This window comes from Oculina patagonica, chromosome 13 (assembly GCF_052425735.1).
Source record: "Oculina patagonica isolate OP01 chromosome 13, crgOcupat, whole genome shotgun sequence".
NCBI lineage: Eukaryota > Metazoa > Cnidaria > Anthozoa > Scleractinia > Oculinidae > Oculina > Oculina patagonica.
In genome coordinates this window covers 10523167-10546505 of record NC_135770.1, presented here as the reverse complement: position 1 = coordinate 10546505, position 23339 = coordinate 10523167, and the positions used below count along the sequence as shown (strand labels likewise).

Below are 23339 nucleotides of genomic sequence, written 5' to 3'. Positions count from 1 at the left end.
TGAAGTACTCTCTCTGTGGAACACTGGCAATATAATTGTAACAAATCTGGACCACTATTTATAGGTTTCCATACGTCTTTAGGCTCTTAAATTTTCTAAGTTAATCTCGTGACAGTGTCCCTTAATTTATGTTTAAATGGAAATGAAAAATATATGAAAGCCGTTTTTAGCTGATAGAATGAGAGTGCCGATACATGTAATTACAGCTATTAAACATGTCATTATCTTCATTACTTTTCTATTAATACCTTGCTTCTTTTTACGCGACCATGATTACTTGAGGATAATGAAATAATATTTCTAAAACTGTTGCCGGTGTTTGTAAAATTTCTTTAAACTAAACAAGGAAAACAAAGGACTAGAATTATGAAGCTGAGCGCAAGACTGTCTAATGTATCTAGTCCTCTTTCTCCCAAGCTTTCGCGAGCTGAGAAGATCGCAGAAGTCAATAATGGTTCTCTAGGGCACTTGATATGGCATCGAATAACCTAGCTCTACGATGATAAAATGAGTCACTTACGACAAAACAAAAAATATTTATTACTTACTTCGTCTGTCGTATATTTAACCCTATTCAGACCGGGCTTTTTTGGACCTTCTAAGACCGGGGGGGGGGGGGGGCTTCAGAAGGCCCCCCCCCCCATGTATGTCCGAAACTTTTTCTTTTGGTATACGTCACGTGGGATGGTGACGTCACATCACGTGACAATTACATCATGATATCAAAACAGCCGCCATCATGGATCCGCCATCTTGGATTTCAAAATTTTTCCAAAATGCCAGAAAACTACCCAAAATCAATGCAAAGTCCTCAAAATAAATAAAAATATGCTTCAAACCCGTAAAAATGTAAAAATAATTCCATTTAAGTTGATTTTATTAACAGAAAAACGCAAAATTACAAATTTGGAAAAACATGCCTGTCAAAAAACCGCTGCCATGGTGATGTCAAGTTCGTTACACATCATCCAAGCCTACCAAATTGTTCCCAGACAAATTTTAGGAAAACTCAGAAAGTTTGACAGCGTTTGGTTAAATTTTAAGAGTGAGTCCGCACGAGAACCATGCAGGCGAGTCTACAGCGCATTTCACCGATTTCCCTCAAATTTGGCACACTTGTGTAACTTCACTAGTACATTAACCATGTGCAATATTTTGGTTCAATTGTTTATTGTTTTGGAGAAATGTCAATCAAACTGTCAGACAGTGGAAAGTACTTAAATTTGACCTAAAAATATTCACCATGTTTGATCCCCTGCTACATGCTAAATATAAAAAGAAATGATACGAAACTTTTACATAAGACAAATCAAGTCCCGAACAATAGAAAAACGTTCAGTAAACTTGTGTCATTTGCTGCGTTTGGCTGAAAGCAAAATTCCAAATCTCCTTATTCAATTCGTATCAAAAAAGTCGGGTTTCAAAAGTCGTTGTTTGTAGACATGCCGCGTTTCTTCAATCGAATTTGAAAGTATCAATAGATTGCCAAGGAAATGGTGTCCCTATTTATTAAATAAAATCTCTGTTAAGTTTAAGAGAAATTACAGGTTCGCATCAATAAATGGTGTTAACTTCGTGACAATATGCAAATGAGCTCAACACGGAAATCGTGATAAGTTCAGAGTTTGTAAAATATAAACTAAATAGAATGTTGCTATAAGAAGTAAAACATCGTTATGAAGCTTTTTGCATAAAAATACTTTTAAATCGTTAGTAGTTTTAACTACTGGAAGTCGTTGGCTGGTAATAAGCAAATTAAACAAATTCAAACGAACACAAAGGTCATACCGACCTGCTGGTCGTACTGCACCAATTTGAAAGATATCCCCACAAGCAAGCATCATTGCATAAAAGTCATTTCCTTCAAGGGTTTTTGGCATCGCCCTCTTGGTGTGTAAGCTGCGTTTTGCCGTATTTGCCAGCACCATAGTAATTTAAGAACAGATGTTATCAAAACAAGTTGGCGGCGAGGCATCAAATATAATATCCGCCGATCATGAAAACCGACTTGTTTTAGAATTCGGTCGCGTGTTTTGTTCACATATGAAAAACATGTTTCCACTGCAAAGAAATTATGTAGTCATCGTTTTCATCCAGTAAGAATCTGTGGCACAAGTGGTTTTTGGTGCTGTCGTTTTTCGAAGAACACCGACAATAGTTGATTGCGTGACAGACCGACTTGTGAATTTTATCTCAAATTTCATGTCTCAAATTTCACTCTGACTCAGATCATATTGCGATCGTAATGGCTTCGTTTATGTGCTTTCAAGAAGGACCTGACATTCAGGGGCCATGGGATATGTATTGAGTCATCTATAAATGATCCAATACGCCACAAATCGCCATGGCTTTAATTTTCCACCTTTTTTAATTTTGAAAATCTGAAATCGAAAAATTAGCCTTTAATACCGACTTACCGTAAATAATCTTATAAACGCCAGGGCTTTTTAATTTAAGGGGTACATGCGGGAGTTTTAAATAAATATGAGGCGTTTAGTAGAAAAGGGGCATTCATTTCACCAGGAGCCCATGATTTCACTCTAACTGTAACGAAACAAATAGACAAACAAGTACCGTATTTACTCGAATGAGCGCCGCGGCGCTTATTAAATTTTTCGCCTTTCAAGTGCGGTGCTTATTCGAGGGCGGCGCTTATTTGAGGGCGGCGCTTAATTAAAATTTGGACGCCTCAAAGAATGTAATATTTAACAGTGATTAAAAATAGCGTCTTTTGATTGTCAGTATTCGTCTCTTGCTGAAGAGAAAAGTGGCGCTAGCTGTCCTGGCAAAGTTCGTGGCCTTCACAACATTTACAAAACCACATATTGGTAGAATGCTGGATAGAAAACTAATGGGCGAGCGGTAAAACAATCACTCTGAACTGCTAAACATCGTTTTTGAAGGAAAGAAATGTCTAAGTTTGCTTTAGAGTTGCTTTGTAGTGTTGTTTTTTTAGTTTAACGGAATTCCTCGAATAAGCGCCGCATCGGTACTGCGGCGCTTATTCGGGGGCGGCGCTTATTAACTTTTTGGTCCCAAATGCGGCGCTTATTTGAGGGCGGCGCTTATTCGGGGGCGGCGCTTATTCGAGTAAATACGGTATGTAAATATGACGCGTAGTTTGCTCCTGGATAAAGATAGAAAACAGATTTTGTGAGTAGGAGACTACTCTAATTTTTTCTAATGCAAAGCCTAAAGATGTCGTTCACAGATTGTTCGATATTGATGTCTTCATCGTCATCGCATCGGAGTTAACCATGTTGGCTAGCTAGCTCCTTTGGTCCCTTCGATGTCCGAGTGAATCAATTAACTAACTAAAGAAAATTGCGTGTTTTTTACTCCATGAAACGTTTACTTGAATTTTGAGGCGAATATATTTTTTTCTTTTTTTATTGAGGAGGGGGGGGGGGGTGATGGGGGGAGCAGGGGTGTCTATTAGACACGGGACGTTTATTAGTAGAGGCCTCTAATACAAATTTTACACCTCAGGGGGAGGCGTTTATTTGAGAGTGGGGCGTTTATTAAATCATTTACAGTATTTCACTCATTTACATTTATTCTAAGGATTGCCTACAGGAAAGATAAAATAGAACAAAAGAGTATGATTATGAGTGTCATTGAAAACGAACTTTCAACAACCTGGTCAAGGCAAAGACGAATTATGAGTTGTAAAAAGGCACGCTGATCTACACTTATACAAATATTTAATTCCGTCGATACGTCGGTCCGTCATTCTAGCTTTAAATTAGAAAATCAGTAGGAGCACTATCAGAGATACAGGTGATTCCAAATTTGTTGAAATTGTTCTGGATCCTTGTTCCCAGGGTCTTCGTTCCCCTAAACCAGCGGTTGATAAACGAGTTTAGATATTAAATTTCGTTCCAAGAACTTGCGCATTTTCCGTCAGCCTTGACCGAACTGGGCCGTCCTCTGCCCTCTGGGCCATTTATGGTTCCGGTTTAATTGTGCGCATGCACCGGAGACTTGAGATGGAATGATCCGTTCTCGCTCCCAGAGTCTACGGTCCTTCTATTCTGCGCCAGGGATCGAGACCTCTGCCGTTAATGTCTGTTAAGCTACGCAACGAATTGAAGGCGGGGTTTGGCTGGGAATGAAAAGGAATGAGGCACCAGCGGAGTGGCCCCGAGGCGAAAGCGGAAACCCGACTGAGAGGTAAGTGCTTGGACGGTTGCTATAGAAAACGGCTCCACATCGAGGCCCTTTGAGTCACACTAGGGCTTTCCACAAGTAAAGTTGCTCGGCAACTTTTTGGCCTTTTTTCATGTTTCGAGCAACTTTTGCCACCTTGGAGCAACTTTTTTCCTCTCGAGCAACTTGTTGCATTTTGAGCAATTTCCAGACCGAAGATTTCCGAAGATTATACGAGTGCTGTTCTAAGGCAAAACGAACGTTTCCGAAGACTTTCGAGGGACATCTGAAGACGTTTCAACATTCGGCTCATTCTGTATAAAACATTACAAAACTCGTCAGCAAACTTGACGTCATCAATATCTTCACGATTTTTCCCAGTTAAAGGAATCCTTGTTACTTAACAAAATAATATTCCCTTTAATATGTTATTTAGATACTTTTGCTGTCAAAGGGAAATTAGCATATATTTAGAAAAAACTCTTTTGGTTAGAAGTAGCGTTTTGGATTTTTTGGAGCAACTTTCGAGCAACTATGAAGCAACGTTTTTGGATTTTTGAAGCAACTTTTTGAGATATTACGGGCAACTTTTTGGGAAATCTCGAGCAACTTGTGGAAAGCCCTAAGTCGCACTGCCCGAAGCCAGTGGAGAGCACGGATGAAAGAAAGAAGGATATAGTGAAGGCTGAGAGCAACGAAAAAGAAACTACTTTCAGCAAGCGAGCAAGAATGCAAATATACGCGTCAGCATGACGACATGTCGACAGCGCACGAAAGACATGATCCACTAGGACGAGGCTGCACCAGGCACGAACTCAAACCAGTTTAAATTCGTGCGACTGCTCGCAGTGACAAAATGAGTGAAAGGAGCCTTGTCGCAGCGTGTGTGCACTTCTGCGACAAGATATAAACTAACCAATGAGAGAGCTTTGTGTATTGAATTCAAAAACTAGTTTACATTCTCAAATTCGCTGCAGGTGTACCGAACAAACGCCTTGTTGCAGGGACTTTTTGAAGTAGTACACACGAAGCGATTTGTCGCAGAGAACCTCACTTAAGGTTTATTAGTACTTCATTAGTGTTTTCATTAATTTGAAAGTAATATTGTGTATAAGCTACTTTAACTTTTTCATATATCACATTGATCTGCAATATGGTACGAACAGGAGCTAGAGAGATGGTGGATATAACCCCAGTGTATAAAGATTGAGTGAAGTCCAATTGGGGATGTAATTATACGCGTTATTAACAAAATCGAACTGCGCGGTCGTTCGATTTTGTTAACAAGGCCTTTGAAAGACCTTTCAATTGGCATTAATGGTTTTGACATCCACACTATAAATCAAACATTCAGTTAGGGAAGCAACATTATTTTTTTGGAGGAGTGGCCAAGTGGGATCAAAAATCCTGAAAAAAAATTGTTTGCAATAGCAAAATGCCCACATAAATTGTTTGAAGACATCAAAAAACATTGTCTGCAGAAAGATGCAGCTGGAAAAATTGTTTGGACAGAGAGCGCCACGGAAAGAAATCGTCTGTACTATACTACGCTTCGAGTAAAACAATGGTCCATTCCAGCGTTTCGATCGAGCACTGAGGCAAGTCTTGAGAGACTGGGTACTAGTCCAAAACAACATGGCGCCCGGGTGAAAAGTAACTTACCAGGCTTATGAAAATGTGAAGTACTGAGGCCATCGCTTACGAGAAAAGTGGAAACTAAATCCTTGCAGAATCGTTTGTGAACATTATAACTACCAGGTAGACAGGAGTGAGCGACGTTTTCTCTTTCCAATCTGCACGTGAAGATACGCTTGAATTCGATCGATGATGAACATGTCAAGTGGCTTGTTTACCTTTTCTCACGCTGTAAGTCTGTATTTATGGGCACTAAATAGCCAGATAATTAACATCACGAACCACTTTAGATGCTAAAAGGTTTATTGGATTTATGTAATCGGTATTTCTCACGTCCTCAGCCGACCTATCCATCATGTTATGAAACTCGTTCTAAAACTTTCAGAACTTTGCTTTTGTTTTGCTCACATGTAGCACATTTTTGTACGCTAAAATCATACGTGCCGATTGAACTTAACATACTTTTTTTGACTTTAATTTATTATTTAGTAAATGTTTTACAAAATAACGGCTAATGGAACCATCAGAATAACGCCGCATCGGCGATATTCAAACGTAATTTTACCCTAAATTAAAATCTCTAGTGTCACGCATTGCCCGAAATACCTTATTTTTAAAATAGGTTTACTACTAAACGTGAGAGCGATGAAAAATCTTGATGATATCATTTAAATTGTACTAGGTGATACTAATTACAGTGGTATTTTTATATGGAAAGCTTCAATTCTTGCAGAGATATTTTGGTCGAAGGATGGGTCAAAATTTAGGTATTTTTTGGCTCAAAACCGACCATGGGCACGTTGACCACGATATCTTCCACACGTTACAGAATTTTGCGATAATATTTTACCTACGGCATTATCATCTCAATATGTAGCCCCATGCAAAATATAAAGGAAATCTGAGAGGGTCGATGTAGACTCAAATTTTAATATTGCATGGATTTCATATGGACCCTCTCTTAAAAAAGTTATAAAAGGTCAAAATCAGCGCGGGCCTCAAAAGTCCCCCCCCCCCCCCCCGTCTGAATAGGGTTAAGACCTTGTTTACTTTATCTTTTCTATATTTCTGCCACTATTTTTTTCAAAACTGATCTTCACCTAAAAGTTATGTATCTAAAACAACACAAGATATTCTCCAATTTCTTTTGTTTTCTCAAAAGCTAAACAAGGCATTATGCATGTCATCTGTGTTGCTAAATATCCTTTAGCGCTGCAATCCATATCATGTAAATAAGCAGTTTCTTCTGGTTCTTACCGGTACCCAGGACTAGCGACACAAACGGAAATGTTTCGAGTTTTGAATTCACACAGAATAAGCTGTGTTATTTGTTTCTCGACTCAAAACAAGTTTTTAATTGATAAAATGTATCACACTAAAACCACAGTAGCGTTATTCACTATCAAAGCCGATGTTTAGTGTTTATCAGTATTGTATTGAGTGTATTATGTCTCTCCTTAAGAGCATAACGCTGTTCTGAATATTATATGCGTCAGTTTTTGTTTATCAATACGATGTAAATATTAAATATCAGAACAAGTGATGAAAGAGCAGAGTTTACCTTTGATACTTGTGTGACAGTACTGCAGCTGTATTAGAATGACTTTAACCCTTAAGAGGCTGTATCTGTAATAGTGGTCTGCCCGTTCTGGCTTGTTAAATAGATTCCGCTCTTTTCTAGTGTGTTGCAAGACTTTCATGTACTTATACTAAAAACACAATTCACTTGACCGGATCATTAATTTTTTTTGAGTTTTTAAGGATTTTCGGTTCACCCGAACGAGCACTTGTAACGACCACTGTCAAGGCTTAAATTTACCACAACTTTGAAAATTAATTAAAAAAGAACTAACAACTTCTGTACCAAACAAACACTGCAGCCTGTTAAATTATGTCTTCTTAATTTATCACACCAACTTTCACGAACATTGAGCTCGAATCAAGCTAGCAGCAAAACATTAATGACACCCCTATCACACACCTTGATGAAACACTTGAAAACGGCTCAGATTCAAACTTTATTTTTGAAAAAGTGAGGCGGTCTACTTCAATCAAACCAACGCAGCCGAAAAGTAGATGTAATAGAAAATGTTCCTATCGAAAAAAACCTTTTGGTATCGTCTTAATGAAATATTTACAGCTGTGTAAACTTGCCCAATTTCGAAGATCTTCATGTTTGCAGCCATTTTGAGGGACTCGTCAGGACGAGGAGTTTCATCAACTGGCCTCGCAGACATACCTCACACCTTCAGAAATAAACAAAGATTAGATATAAATGCAGTGCAGTTCAACCGAAAGAGAATAAATCGTGTTTAAAAATGGAAGCTCGACTTACATTTTGACTGTTACGGACGTCTACGGACGTACGGTTGTTACTATTGGAATTTCGCTCGATGATTCCACTAGAAATAACAATATTTGACATACAAACTTCGACTTAATGTAACCTATGAATCAGCTCAAGGCAGTAACTTTGTGCTTTTCCTTCCTTACTGCAAAGCAAAGATTTTCCATCGCAAAACGTTGAACGTCGAAGAAACAGCTGAAGAAACGGCCTGTCGGTCACTACTTCATGTATGAGGCACTATACGGTACACATACGGTACACAACGGTACTCCATACATGAAGTATATAACCGACCAATCGATAAACATGTCAGTTTGGTCTTCTTTACCTGATGCTTGCTGTTTTGTCGTGAAAACAACTTCGCTGTACGCCGGTAAAGAAGGGAAAGCACGAGGTTACTACCTTTAACTGATTCAAACGCTACATTCAGTCAAAGTCTGCGTGTCAAATATTGTTATTCGTGGGGAATCATCAAGCGAAATTCGAACAAGAATGACCTTCGCCCGTTGAAATCGTTGAAATGTAAGTCGAGCTTCCATTTTTAAACACGATTTATTCTCTTTCAGTTGAACTGCAATGCATTTATATCTAATCTTTGTTTATTTCTGATGGTGTTAGGTATGTCTGCGAGGCCAGTTGATGAAACTCCTCGTCCTGACGAGTCCCTCAAAATGGTTGCAAACATGAAGATCTTCGAAATTGGGCAAGTTTACACAGCTGTAAATATTTCATTAAGACGATACCAAAAGGTTTTTTTCGATAGGAACATTTTCTATTACATCTACTTTTCGGCTGCGTTGGTTTGATTGAAGTAGACCGCCTCACTTTTTCAAAAATAAAGTTTGAATCTGAGCCGTTTTCAAGTGTTTCATCAAGGTGTGTGATAGGGGTGTCGTTAATGTTTTGCTGCTAGCTTGATTCGAGCTCAATGTTCGTGAAAGTTGGTGTGATAAATTAAAAAGACATAATTTAACAGGCTGTAGTGTTTGTTTGGTACAGAAGTTGTTAGTTCTTTTTAAATTAATTTTCAAAGTTGTGGTAAATTTAAGCCTTGACAGTGGTCGTTACAAGTGCTCGTTCGGGTGAACCGAAAATCCTTAAAAACTCGAAAAAAATTAATGATCCGGTCAAGTGAATTGTGTTTTTAGTATAAGTACATGAAAGCCTTGCAACACACTAGAAAAGAGCGAAATCTATTTAACAAGCTAGATCGGGCAGACCACTATTACAGATACAGGCTCTTAATATGTTGAAATTATTCCTAAAAACGCGTTTTTTATAACCGTTAATCGATTTTCTTGGCTCTACGGTCCAAAAGTTCTCTAAATTCGCTAAAAATGCACTTTATGACAATGCAGGAAGATTTTGATGAAATTTCCATGGAAAAATGTACAGTATTTTACTTTGGCTGAACCTTTCCGACTTTTTTCCTTGCTCCTTTCCTTTTCGTTTTTCTCTGCTTTCTTATTCTCTCTATCTTTTACTCTGTGCACTTCTTCTACTGGCCTGAAAAGTTTTGATCTGAATCAATGGAAAACCCTGGAAAGGAGATCATGATCAAGTACGGGTATTTTGGCCTGTTTTAGCACCAATTTTACACCAAAAACTGATCGTGTTTTTTTCGATTAACTCTGTCGGAATGCAGTCAATATTGAAGATGGATAGTCCTGTGGAAAGATCTATCCTAGCTCTATAAGATGCAAATCTCAAAAATCTGCTGACGTGTAAATTGGTGACGTCATAAGTGGCAGAATGGCCATTCCTCCAAATCCCGGAATAATCCGCGCTTAGCATGTTAAGGGTTAAGGTGTAGTTTTAGCCAACAAAATTGCTAAGTAACAGTCTTTTAAGATCAAAGCTCCAAACTAGCAAAAAATGGATGTTAACCTAACATTGTTCTAAAGGCAGATACTTTATCAAGGGTTTTATGTCATTGAGCTATATCACAGCTTTTGTGGCCGAGAAATGTAGCTCACGGAACATGCCTTAAAACAAATGTACATTATGAATTCAGCTAGATAAATGATAAAGCATAACTTTTACATGTTTTATAATGAGTTGCTCATAGAATATTTTGTTAACGTTTCAACACCATTTAAACCTTGTTTATATTCGTTTTAATCATTATATTTGACAACAGACTAAAATACTGGTAGAATATTTATAGATATAAAGTGCACTTACGTTTGATATTTTGAATGCTTGTACATTGCGCTCACGTGCGTGCATTCACGTGCATCAGACACTTGGACGAAAGACAGCTTCTTTTAATTTGTAAAACAAGAATGGAGTGCGCTATTACGTTTAAACCTTACTTCTTTTTAGGCGACAATAATTACGTGAAGAGAATGAAAATGATATTTCTCAAAACCATTGCTGGTGTTTTGTAAAATTTCCTTAAACTGAAAAGAGGAAGCAAAAGACTTAAATTGTAAAGCTGTGCGAAATACTGTCTATCTGGTCCTCTTTCTCCCCCGCTTTCGTGAGCTGAGAAGATTACAGAAGTTAATTTTGGTTCTCCAGGGCACTTTATATAACATCGAATAACCTTGCTCTACGACGATGAAATTAGTTCCTTAACAAAAACTAAGAAAAAAAAAACAAAATACCTATTTATTACTTTTTCCGTCGTGTATTTAAGACATCGTTTACTATATCTTTTCTATATTTCTGCCACTATTTTTTTTGGCAAAACTGATCTTCACCTGAAAGCCTGCATCTAAAACCATGCAAGAGTGTTGCCTATAGATTCTCATATTTCTTTTGTTTTCTCAAAAGTCAAACAAGGCATTGCCCTTGTCATTTGTGTTGCTAAATATCTTTTAGCACTGCAATCCATATCATGTAAATAAGCAGTTTCTTCCGCCTCTCTCAACGGTACCCAGGATTAGCGACACAAACGGAAAATGTTTTGAGTATCCAGTCCAAACAGAAAAAGCTGTGTTATTTGTTCCTCGACTCAAAACAAGTTTTGAATTGATTAAATGTGTTACACTAAAACCACAGGAGTGTTATTAACTATCAAAGCAGTTGTCTAGTGTTTATCAGTTTTATATTGAATTATGTTTCTCCTTAAGAGCATAACTCTGTTACTTGTTTGACCGTACTGCAGCTGTATTAGAACGACTTTAAGGTGTAGTTTTAGCCAACAAAATTGCCAGGTAACAGTATTTTAAGACCAAAGCTCAAAACAAGAAAATAATGGGTATTCACCTAACATTGTTCTAATAGCAGATATTTTATCAAGGGTTTTATGTCGATGAGCTATATCACAAATTTTGTGACCGAGAAATTTAGCTCACGGAACATGCCTTATATCAAATGTACATTATAAATTCAGCTAGATAAATGATAAAGCATAACTTTTACTTGTTTTAAAATGAGTTGCTCAGAGAATGGTTTGTTTACGTTTCAACACCATTTAAACCTTGTTTATATTCGTTTCTATCATTATATTTGACAACAGGCTAAAATACTGGTAGAATAATTATAAATATAAAGTGCACTTACGTTTGATATTTTGAATGCTTGTACATTGCCCTCACGTGCATGCATTCACGTGCATCAGACACGTGGACGAAAGACAGCTTCTTTTGCAAAACAAAAATGGAGTGCGCTCTCGTCCAATCAGGTGTCGTATTTTTGTGATTATATTTAAGTTATATTCTATTTATGGAATATCTTTGAAAGGTTATTCTGTATTGGAATGTGAAGATCAAATACTTTTTCAATTTTCTTTTACTTTTTAAATGTTCCCTCGTGTCTCAGCTTGAATTCGAGGAACATAACAAACATTTATGAAATAGCAAACGTCATTTCCATTATAAACCGATAGTCCTTTCACCCAGTGATATATAATTATTTTGTGTCTGTCGTTACTGACTCTAGAGACATGCAGTAAGGACCATTACGTAATCATCTAAGCAGAAGCCACTCACGCAATATTTATTTGACAACAATTAATGACGACTTCCAAGTGATACTGAGCAACTCAATTTCCTTAAATTCCACTGCTTGGAAAATAGAAATCACTTTCATAGAAACTAGCCAAGGAAAACAGATCCGACATTGGAAAGAAGCCTGTCACGATAAATTCAAGTAAGTAATTTTATTGAATGTCATTTAATGTTATAAGTAAAGACCAGCGCAAGATGGAGTATTGCCTACGATTGAAATGATAACATTTTAATAGCCAGAAGCAACGTTATATTTATTTGCCACTAACACTTTCAGTTTTTTCACATTTTTTTCTCCTTTATTCTCAATAAAATAAAAACCAAATAAGAAAAAGTTAAGCACACTTAAAACAGTTGACAAAAACAATTACAAACCCTCCTAAAATAACATTAAGACCAAATGAAATCCTGCAATCTCTTTCTTTTTTGTAAACAAGTGTCATTATGTAAAGAAAAAAAATGAAATTTCGTTGATGGTGAAAATTTGATTGCTTCTTGACCGTTCGGCTGGCTGAGATCAAATTAATCCATAGGAGCTTATTTTAACATTAATTCGTAAATACGTTTCTCCAGTACCTTATAATGACCTGTCGTTTTCAACTAAGCTAGACAAGTCACAAGACTTTTACTGCGTACAGGAAGCTAACCTGTTGAGTGAACTCGTACTTTATTTATTATAAGCCAGTTACACCGGTAAATGCCAAAGATAACTATCATTGATGATCAGAACACAATTACCATCCTCTCCCGTACCAGCCTAAAAACCAAGTGTAAATCATTAAAACCATGGACAAACTATAAAACCTTAACTTTACCACCGGAAAGCCAAAATAGGCCCTACTTATATGCTGTTTAAGTAAATATATAGGTCCGGATCGGATTTGTCGTGAACGAAAGGTTGCCCCCTTATTATGCAACTACTTTTTATCTCTGATTAATTTGAAAAAAAATAAATGAATGTAGATGGTATAAAGTTTTTTTTAAACATTCGGGTAGCGTTGGAAAGTGAACAAGTACTTAAAATGAATACCACAGCACTGAGATTGCATAATATCCTTTCAAATCACATATGTGTTATTCTCGAAACCTCCTTTTTAACTCGCCGGCGTGATGTTGGCGTTTAAGAATTTTTAATATTAGCTTAGTAAAGGTTTCATAAGGTTGATTTTTGTTCGCATTGCGATGCATTTTCTAATATTAAGCAGCGCACGTTTCTTCTTTGACATACCACATGCGATTCAATTGTTGTCGTATTTTTAGTTTTTTTAGTGCAGATTTCAAGTATATGGTGGAATTGCTGTAAACACACAAAGAAACAAAATTGGTTTATTTTCTAGATTTATAGTTTGGTCTTACGTAATGCCTGCATAAGAGAGTGCAAGGTTACACGTGAGTGGTAGCAGATGCCTAAGCTGACAATACACGTGCACGTGTTAAAAATAATCACAGTGTTTATTAATAACATTCCGTTTAGAAATTTAATAAGCAACCTGTGTGTTATTTTTAAAAGCACCTATGCCGGCTTCTAGTCGCTTTTAATAAAGCTTTATTTATAGATTTTTATGCAAACCTAGGGAAATGGAAGGAAACTACTCATTAAATTCACATACTCGTAGCAAGTGAGGAAAGTCGAATACATCTTCTAGGTTCTTTCGTTCAAACTTGTTACCATGCATTCAATGAAATTTTTCTTGGAAAGTTTTACCTTGACCCTTAACACGAATATATTTAATTTCAAAGTTGTTGTGTATATTTGTGATTTTATGATTGTACTTTAATTATCTGAAACCCTCTGAAACTCTTTTCTTGTTTTTTTTAAATGCTAGTGTTAAGCTATTTTTGTAATGCTTTCAGACCTTTATCAAGGGTTTTATGTCACTGAGCTATATCACAAATTTTGTGACCGAGAAATTTAGCTCACGGAACATGCTTTATATCAAATGTACATTATAAATTCAGCTAGATAAATGATAAAGCATAACTTTTACTTGTTTTAAAATGAGTTGCTCAGAAAATTAGTTTGTTTAATGTTTCAACACCATGTAAACCTTGTTTATATTCGTTTTAATCATTATATTTGACAACAGGCTAAAATACTGGTAGAATAATTATAAATATAAAGTGCACTTACGTTTGATATTTTGAATGCTTGTACATTGCCCTCACGTGCATGCATTCATGTGCATCAGTCACGTGGACGAAAGACAGCTTATTTTGCAAAACAAAAATGGAGTGCGCTCTCGTCCAATCAGGTGTCGTATTTTTGTGATTATATTTAAGTTATATCCTATTTATGGAATATCTTTGAAAGATTATTCTGTATTGGAATGTGAAGATCAAATACTTTCTTTCAATTTTCTTTTACTTTTTAAATGTTCTCTCGTGTCTCAGCTTGAATTCGAGGAACATAACAAACATTTATGAAATAACAAACGTCATTTCCATTATAAACCGATAGTCCTTTCACCCAGTGATATATAATTATTTTGTGTCTGTCGTTACTGACTCTAGAGACATGCAGTAAGGATCATTACGTAATCATCTTAGCAGAAGCCACTCACGCAATATTTATTTGACAACAATTAATGACGACTTTCCAAGTGATACTGAGCAACTGAATTTCCTTAAATTCCACTGCTTGGAAAATAGAAATCACTTTCATAGAAACTAGCCAAAGAAAACAGATCCGACATTGGAAAGAAGTCTGTCACGATAAATTCAAGTAAGTAATTTTACTGAATGTCATTTAATGTTATAAGTAAAGACCAGCGCAAGATGGAGTATCGCCTACGATTGAAATGATAACATTTTAATAGCCAGAAGCCACGTTATATTTATTCGCCACTAACACTTTCAGTTTTTTAACATTTTTTTCTCCTTTATTTTCAATAAAATAAAAACCAAATAAGAAAAAGTTAAGCACACTTAAAACAGTTGACAAAAACAATTACAAACCCTCCTAAAATAACATTTAGACCAAATGAAATCCTGCAATCTCTTTCTTTTTTGTAAACAAGTGTCATTATTTAAAGAAAAAAAAATGAAATTTCGTTGATGGTGAAAATTTGATGGCTTCTTGACCGTTCGGCTGGCTGAGATCAAATTAATCCATAGGAGCTTATTTTAACATTAATTCGTAAATACGTTTCTCCAGTACCTTATAATGACCTGTCGTTTTCAACTAAGCTAGACAAGCCACAAGACTTTTACTGCGTACAGGAAGCTAACCATGGGTATGAAGTTGAGTGAACTCGCACTTTATTTATAATAAGCCAGTTACACCGGTAAATGCCAAAGATAACTAACATTAATGATCAGAACACAATTATCATCCTCTCCCGTACCAGCCTAAAAACCAAGTGTAAATCATTAAAACCAGGGACAAAATATAAAACCTTAAATTTACCACTGGAAAGCCAAAATAGGCCCTACTTATATGCTGTTTAAGTAAATATATAGGTCCGGATCAGATTTGGCGTGAACGAAAGGTTGCCCCCTTTTTATGCAACTAGTTTTCATCTCTGATTAATTTAACATTCGGGTAGCGTTGGAAAGTGAACAAATACTTAAAATGAATATCACAGCACTGAGATTGCATAATATCCTTTCAAATCACATATGTGTTATTTTCGAAACCTCCTTTTTAACTCATCGGCGTAATGTTGGCGTTTAAGAATTTTTAATATTAGCTTAGTAAAGGTTTCATAAGGTTTATTTTTGTTCGCATTGCGATGCATTTTCTAATATTAGGCAGCGCACGTTTCTTCTTTGACATACCACATGCGATTCAATTGTTGTATTATTTTTAATTTTTTTAGTGCAGATTTCAAGTATATGGTGGAATTGCTGTAAATACACAAAGAAACAAAATTGGTTTATTTTCTAGATTTATAGTTTTGTCTTACGTAACGCCTGCATAAGGGAGTGCGAGGTTACACGTGAGTAGTAGCAGATGCCTAAGCTGACAATACACGTGCACGTGTTGAAAATAATCACAGCGTTTATTAATAACATTCCGTTTAGAAATTTAATAAGCAACCTGTGTGTTATTTTTAAAAGCACCTATGCCGGCTTCTAGTCGCTTTTAATAAAGCTTTATTTATAGATTTTTATGCAAACCTAGGGAAATGGAAGGAAACTACTCATTAAATTCACACCCTCGTTGCAAGTGAGGAAAGTCGAATACATTTTCTAGGTTCTTTCGTTCAAACTTGTTACCATGCATTCAATAAAAAATTTTCTTGGAAAGTTTTACTTTGACCCTTTACACGAATATATTTAATTTTGTGATTTTATGATTGTACTTTAATTATCTGAAACCCTCTGAAACTATTTTGTTGTTTTTTAAATGCTAGTGTTAAGCTATTTTTGTAATGTTTTCAGACCTTTTTCCGCTGCGATGTATTTTCTGTGGCTACTTTCTATGATTGGCGCGGTCGCGTGCCAGCAGGGTAAGTGTCAATCATACTTTAGGAGGACTTCTAGCTTTGACAGGCACTGAAAATTTTCCGAGAGTTTTGCTAGATAATAAATGAGTGTAAACCTATATAGACGTATCAGCTGTACGTATCGAGTCTTTCCCAAAAGACGGCCTATTGATAAATAAAAGCTGTCATTTCCAAGAAAAGAATCAAAATATTGATATTTTAGTATATTGCTTTAATTATATCCTTCTTTTGTTAGTGTAATAGGAAATTTGTAATAGCCAAATTGTCTGCAGATTAAACGACAAGAAATAAATATTATGATATTCAAAACCAGTGATATTTGGAAGAAAAAGAGCCTTAATACTTATCAGTATTAACTTGCATTAATTTAATATATTACATTTTACCATTGCATTAATATAGAAGCAACTGAAATAATATATTTTGCTGGGTCAGCTGTTCATCGAACTTTTCTTTCTCTGTATAGATTTTGGGTACGCAGGGCTCACGGACGGACAAGGTATGCATTTATTGTATTACTTAGAAGAAATGGTTTTTCAGTATATCAAGTATCAGTTTTCATTTCATATGTAAATTATAAAATGTAAAACTTTTAGATTTTTTGAACGTTATGGAAAAACAAGCTTTAACTTGATTGTAACCAATGTCCTCCTTGTTACCTGTGCTCTTCCGTATAAAGCTATGAAGAGTCTACGCCTACATTGATTTTTTAAAGTTCTTCGAGTTTATTATTCAGCTATTGCGTCATTTTACCACATTAAGACCAAGAACGCGCAAAATATGCCACGTTATTACAAAGTAGAACAGGGCAAAAATGAAAACGGACAAACTTACGAAATACGGGCCAAAACTTAGTGGGAAAAATTATGGAATAATAAATTCTTTATTCGGTGATTTACAGCGGACATTTTGCTCCTTGCTCGCTCATTTCAGTCGCTCATAACTACGCAACACGCAAAAATCTGCGCGTATTATATGGTAACCCAACGCATCGAGTATAGTGTATTTAATATATTTTCTCGTGAAATGGAATGTCATGATACCAAGAATAAACAACACTGGAGCTTGTGTGAATGACAACAAGTTTTGACATTTTTTTAGCTCCTGGTCCTGCAAATTGGTCCTCAATTTATCCACTGTGTGCTGGAAAACTCCAATCTCCAATTAACATTATAACAAGGAAAGTGAAGAAAAAGAGCTATTCACCTTTGAAGATAAATTTTGACAACCCGTGCGGACTAGTAGCTGGCCAGCTTGTGAATTCTATCCATGCTCCTACTTTCAACGTTGACAGCTCAAAAGGAACCGCTACACTCAGTGGGGGTCCCCTGGAGTGCGACGAATACAAACTGCAACAATTCCATTTCCACTTTGGCTGTGAAAACAGTCGAGGATCAGAACACACCATTAACGACGAGCATTATGCAGCTCAAGTAAGAATTAAACTATTATTTACATTATTCTCTGTTTTTTTGGCAAAGATTATAATTCAAGAAACTGATAGCGGCTGTGGAATTGATTTTGTCAATCGTGATTGAACGTTATATTGACTTTTGGAAGCGTCGTGTTAAGAGACATTCGTATATATATAGCTGTTGTTAAGATTAGCAACATAATCATTCAAACACCTGTAAACATAGTTATTTAGAACCATGGGTTATAGCAAGTTTGCTTCCTTTTTTCAATCATCGCCGTAATTATTTGACATTCTTTTACTTCAACTAGTATTTTCGCTAAAAAAGAATTTTTTATGATTCGTATATAGCTTGTACACAAACTTTTCATGAGAAATGTTCTACTTTCCAATCTTTTTTGCCTTGCATGGATTTTCCTATTACTTACTACTTACTTATTAACTTACTTTACCTTGCCTCAAGCTCCATTTAGTGTTCTACAACAAGAAGTATAAAACCTTTAGCAACTCTGTGGACAAACCAGACGGACTGGCAGTTCTTGGGATCCTCATTTCGGTAAATATCTGTGTTATTTGCTTCGCTTTGCTATTTTATTGCGGTTATTTTAAGCGAGACGCTCTACTCAAAACAGTTGAACACAAAATTAAAAAAGCCTATTTTTTGTGTATTTCAATAAAAACTAGTCATATTATCAATGCAAATAATCTAAAGATTTGATTTTTAAAATCTTTGTATCGATTTAATATATTTTCCATTTTAGTTTAATTTTTTCCCTTCACTCGGTGTCTCAGTCTTTACCGCTTTTACTCGTTATTCCGTTACTCTGTTTAATGACACCCAAGCTTGTATTTATATCACTTAACGTAATTTAGAGAAAAGTAATTAAAATTTGTGGCCATGTTTGTTTAATTTTTTTTTTCAGGCCACCTGTCCAGGTAACAGGATTTTAGGAAATTTTGCAAAGAAGCTGTTAAAGGTCACTGACGAAGGTAAATAGCCAAATTTTACACAGTATTTTATGTATTTTATGTCTAAACAATGTAAAACTTAATTTTACGGTACATCTCTTGATAAGGCAAAGCTATAAGCTGAGATGTTTTTTATTTTTATTTTCTTTAAATCATATCGCCAATAAGTTTTTTATGTTTTTTTTTTCTCATAATTAATGAATACATCGCAACAAAAGTGTGCACGTGAATCTAACATTCTTGATCACTTTTAACGAGTGAATATGAAAACAAATATATTAATGATCCTTTAACCAGGTGGTTGATGCATGAATTAAATTAAAACGTTACTCTGGTTTAAAATGTTGGTAAAATTTCTTAAAAAGTCCCAGTGTTTCAGCTAAAACGTTAGCCTTCATCAAATTCCTCGTCACTTTTCCTTGATGAAGGCTTAAGTTTTAGCTGGGACATTTGCACTTCTCATCAAATTACGATCGTTTCGTTTTCAACACTGTAACGTTTTTATTTTCAACCATGGCCATTTCTGCAAACAGCATTACGTCTTGCGCCGTTGCGAGAATAGCGTTATAACTGCTAAATCTTTCTATAACTCAGGTGCCATCGCAAACGTTACCGAAGCTGACGGAATTCGCCTGAAGTACCTCATGCCCTACAACAATAAACAAGACGACGACGAAGATGATGATGATGACGAAAATGACGTCGATGATAACGATGATAATGGTAGTGGAGATGAGGACGACAAGGCGAAAAAAATAGGTTACTACACTTACCAAGGCTCCCTTACTACCCCTCCCTGCTATGAATCAGTGCGCTGGATTGTCTTCAAGGACATAATAAAGATCTCTAACAAACAGGTAAGTTACATGTATACACACAATCAACAAAAACAATATGTGAATAATAACTTGTTGTAAACCAATTTCGTATAAAATTGAATACATGCAGTGACATGTACCAAATTCACTCAGACCCTCTAAAAATTGGAGCTACTAACAGACGCCTATCAACAGATGTCAACAACTACCGGCACCTTATTCACGACGTAAACAGAACCGACAAACGAACCGCCAACAGAACGACCTAATTTGACTAACAATAGAACAATTACTGATGACAAACTTTACACGAGTCTTACAACCAATAACATCACGGCTTAACTGACCAATCAACTTCAAGGGACCAGACTTATAACATCATCGACTGACAACAACTTTTCACTTGACTCTGAAGATGACTTCCGCTCAGGTTGTCGAAACGTCAGTCAACAACAGTTCTTCTTAGAACTACTTTCACCTGGACAATCACACTATACGACCTACTTCTTTATAACACTGCAGATTATAGAAAACGATGCGTTTAGCTCTGACGTACGTTTGTTTCGAATTTTTGCATTTTCAGCTCGCCAAGTTCAGGAAACTCAAGTCTCAATATGGCGCCTCCCCTGGTCTTATGTGTGACAACATCAGGCCGGTACAACCGCTTCACAACCGCAAGGTGTATTCTGTTGTTTACAGGGAAGAATAGATGCAAAGAAACCACGTGCCGAGAAAGGGCTGAGAATGTTAGTCTACTGTGCTAAAGAATGAAAAAGGCCAAAAGCAACTGATAATAGAATTGATTATTCTTTTTGCTCACTCTTTCTATTCTTAACAGTAAACACCTAATTTTAAGTCGACATTTCTACAGACTTTCTTCAAATCAAATAGCGTGATACTAAGAGTGCATGCTATGGGCAGCTCTACTCTCTACTGGCAACAGACAAAATGCGTGTCGTCTACTTCCCAAATTGCTACTGAGGCAATTTCCACTTATCTTCATCTAGTTGCCAACTAGCTAGCTGTTTGAGGTCGTTTGACTTTCCCGCCTTCGGAGCACAAAACTTTCATTAGAAACGAACGGCTTTGTTAAGCAAGAATCGGTGCTTTTAGGGTCAGTCTGTCCAAGGCATAGAGATCCCATGCCCTAGAACTCAATCGCATTTTAGAGATGGCTGAAAAGAGAGAAACGAGAATTTGGAAAATGAAATCGGAACGGTTATAATAGTATGGAATGCATCAAGGCCTCTACTGCTGTGAGCTTCTAGCAGCATAGCGCTAGCACAGTTGAGTCATGTATTGAGTGGTACTTGATCAATAACAGAAACCTCTGTATCTAGCTTTGAAACAAGAATAGGAAGCACAAAAAGTGTCATAGAAAGGAAGGGTAGAGCAAGTTGAATAATATGCATTAGAATGTACGCCGTTTAAATAAGTTAATAAATTCACTAACTAAAAACTTTATTGATAGCGTACTTAATCAGGACAAAAAACTCCTGCATATGATGAATAAGAAGCTTGTAAAAACGTAAATTTGGTAGAAGGGAACTTTTGTAAATAGTAATCTGGTTGTTAAAAACATTAAAAAATTTGTAACAGAAAAGTGTGTCTCGTGATTCCTCGAGGTACCGTCGTGAAAACATTCGTCATCATGTTGATATTGGTGAATCTTTAGGTTTAGCTAACAACTTCTGTTACGTACACCAAAATTGCTGTCATGCCCACTGTCATTTGAGTCCTACAGAACTAAACAAAAGACATCTGTAGGATAGACTGCTTGTTGTGATGTTTGTGGCTAACCGGGCGGTCAAAGCTTTGTTTTGTCATTCGCCTCCAAGAAGACATTGGAATAATTTACACTGCACTGTATCCTTCACCCAAAGCTCAAATACAGTTGCATACAACCATTTCTTATGTTTCTCGCCAGTCCATATATTAAACCAAGTACTACGTGCAGGGCCTATGCATGTATGTCAAGCATTGTCAAAGTTATAATTATAAGTTGTACTGCGTGGCGGCAACACAATTCCGAACAATTCATTGTGTGAGCATGTAATCACCAATCCTTGCATTGCTATTCTCAAATCAAGGTAAAATTCAACAGTTCGGAGAAGAACTTGAATTGTCAAACATGTATTTTTTTAGAGTTCGTTGATATACCTCCTAATTACATTAAAAGACCAACATTTTCCCATGTCCAAATTGATATATTCACATTGTTTCGTCCGCTGTCACTCCACAAAATCACCTATTTGAAGAACTGTTGGTCCTGTGAAAGGCATAATTTTGGAACCTTAAGAGCGAGAGTTAAACAATCTGTTCAGTTGTATCAAATAGTTTATTCTGCGACAGACGGGGATTATTTTTTACGTTTCCCCAGCATTCGTATGGGTCGCCTTGTTCATGGTTTCTTCTTTTCGAGAGTCAACGCTTCTTCAATCAGGTATATACTCTCAACGCTTCTTCAATCAGGTATATATTGACCGTCTGCATTGTTATGATCTCTCGGTTCTCGTGACCCAAAAACATCTGCATAATTTGTTATGAATAGCAGCTACGTATTTAAAGTATCGCTGAAATTAGGTCACGTCTTTTTTTTTTTTTTAATTTTAGACGCATCCTTGCTGCATAAGTACAAAATAACGGATTTGAAAGATAGGTCTCCTCATGATATTATTGTAAGCATGTTTTTTTTTGGGGGGGGGGGTGGGGGGGGGGTGTATTGGCTATTTTGTGCTATTGGTAAAATATTATAGAATTACAAAGTTCTTAATTTTCATCTCTGCTTGAAGCTATTTCTGCTGTCAAAACTACAATTGGCCTTTTGTAAAACCACCAAAAAGTTGTCACCGAAGTAATTGGAAGACAATATCGCTCGCAGTGATTTATAAATTGCAATCAGATAAAAAAAGGCCTTCCCGTGCAAAAAAAAAATTCCAAGTGAATTGCAATGTAGATCAAAAAATGAAAGCTGCAAACTTCCTCAGCTAAAACCAACCTAGAAGGCCTACTAAGCAGAACAAATCCATTTGCTCATGAAAGATTGCCGTTTTTGATAAAAACTTGCGGAAATTGCTTTTTAGGTGCAGTTTACTTGTTGCAAAATCATCAAAACCGTATTAAAGTATCATATTCCTTTCTTTCCACCTAAAGAAGTGTTGGACATAAGGCTGTAGCCTGAGTAGCTGGCGGTATTGTTGAGTTCTAAAGCACAAGCAATCGGCGAAGCCGCGACAACGAGCTGCGCAGCCACCAGTGGCTTGGGGAGGAAGAGTTGAAATCAACTCCTCCTCCCCAAGCCACTCGCTGCTGTGCCGCTCGTTGTCGCGGCTTTGCCGCTCGCTTGTGCGCGTTAAAACCCAACAATACCGCCAGCAACGCAGGCTAATGAGGCTGTTCCATATAACACTTGTGTTCGTTTCATGAAAAACTGGTTAACATTCGATATATTTATTTATCGCTTAACATAATAAGCAAATAGAAACTCATCAAGCAAAGGAAATGTTAAAAGGACACTGTCACGTGGATTTTTCTGCTTTTCAGTAAAAAGTACTAAAATCGGTGAAGTACTCTCTCTCTCGTACACGAAATGCAGCTAGAACA

The 23339-nt window shown here is 36.4% G+C and overlaps 1 protein-coding gene and 2 long non-coding RNA genes across 3 annotated transcripts in view; 2 read left to right on the top strand and 1 right to left on the bottom strand.

The window, feature by feature from the left end:
• Nucleotides 1-23339, bottom strand: part of LOC144636738 (uncharacterized) — a 74926-nt gene that overhangs the window by 34463 nt on the left and 17124 nt on the right. The window lies entirely within an intron of this gene.
• Nucleotides 8515-8979, top strand: LOC144635876 (uncharacterized). The gene is made up of 2 exons (XR_013567433.1): nucleotides 8515-8653; nucleotides 8750-8979. It is a non-coding gene; the product is annotated as an uncharacterized LOC144635876 (long non-coding RNA).
• LOC144636720 (carbonic anhydrase 2-like) lies at nucleotides 14787-21509 on the top strand. The gene is made up of 8 exons (XM_078495916.1): nucleotides 14787-14809; nucleotides 16471-16538; nucleotides 17002-17034; nucleotides 17637-17968; nucleotides 18413-18505; nucleotides 18873-18939; nucleotides 19513-19775; nucleotides 20320-21509. Exons 2-8 carry the CDS (start codon nucleotides 16487-16489, stop codon nucleotides 20443-20445), a joined length of 966 nt encoding a protein of 321 aa, XP_078352042.1. The 5' UTR covers nucleotides 14787-14809; nucleotides 16471-16486; the 3' UTR covers nucleotides 20446-21509.

Excerpts from the sequence above, each read along its gene's own strand:
- LOC144636720 (XM_078495916.1), top strand. The coding sequence starts at position 16,487 with ATGTATTTTCTGTGGCTACTTTCTATGATTGGCGCGGTCGCGTGCCAG. Across the intron at positions 18,940-19,512 it reads GTTAAAGGTCACTGACGAAG|GTGCCATCGCAAACGTTACC; the intron begins GTAAATAGCCAA and ends TCTATAACTCAG. Across the intron at positions 19,776-20,319 it reads TAAAGATCTCTAACAAACAG|CTCGCCAAGTTCAGGAAACT; the intron begins GTAAGTTACATG and ends TTGCATTTTCAG.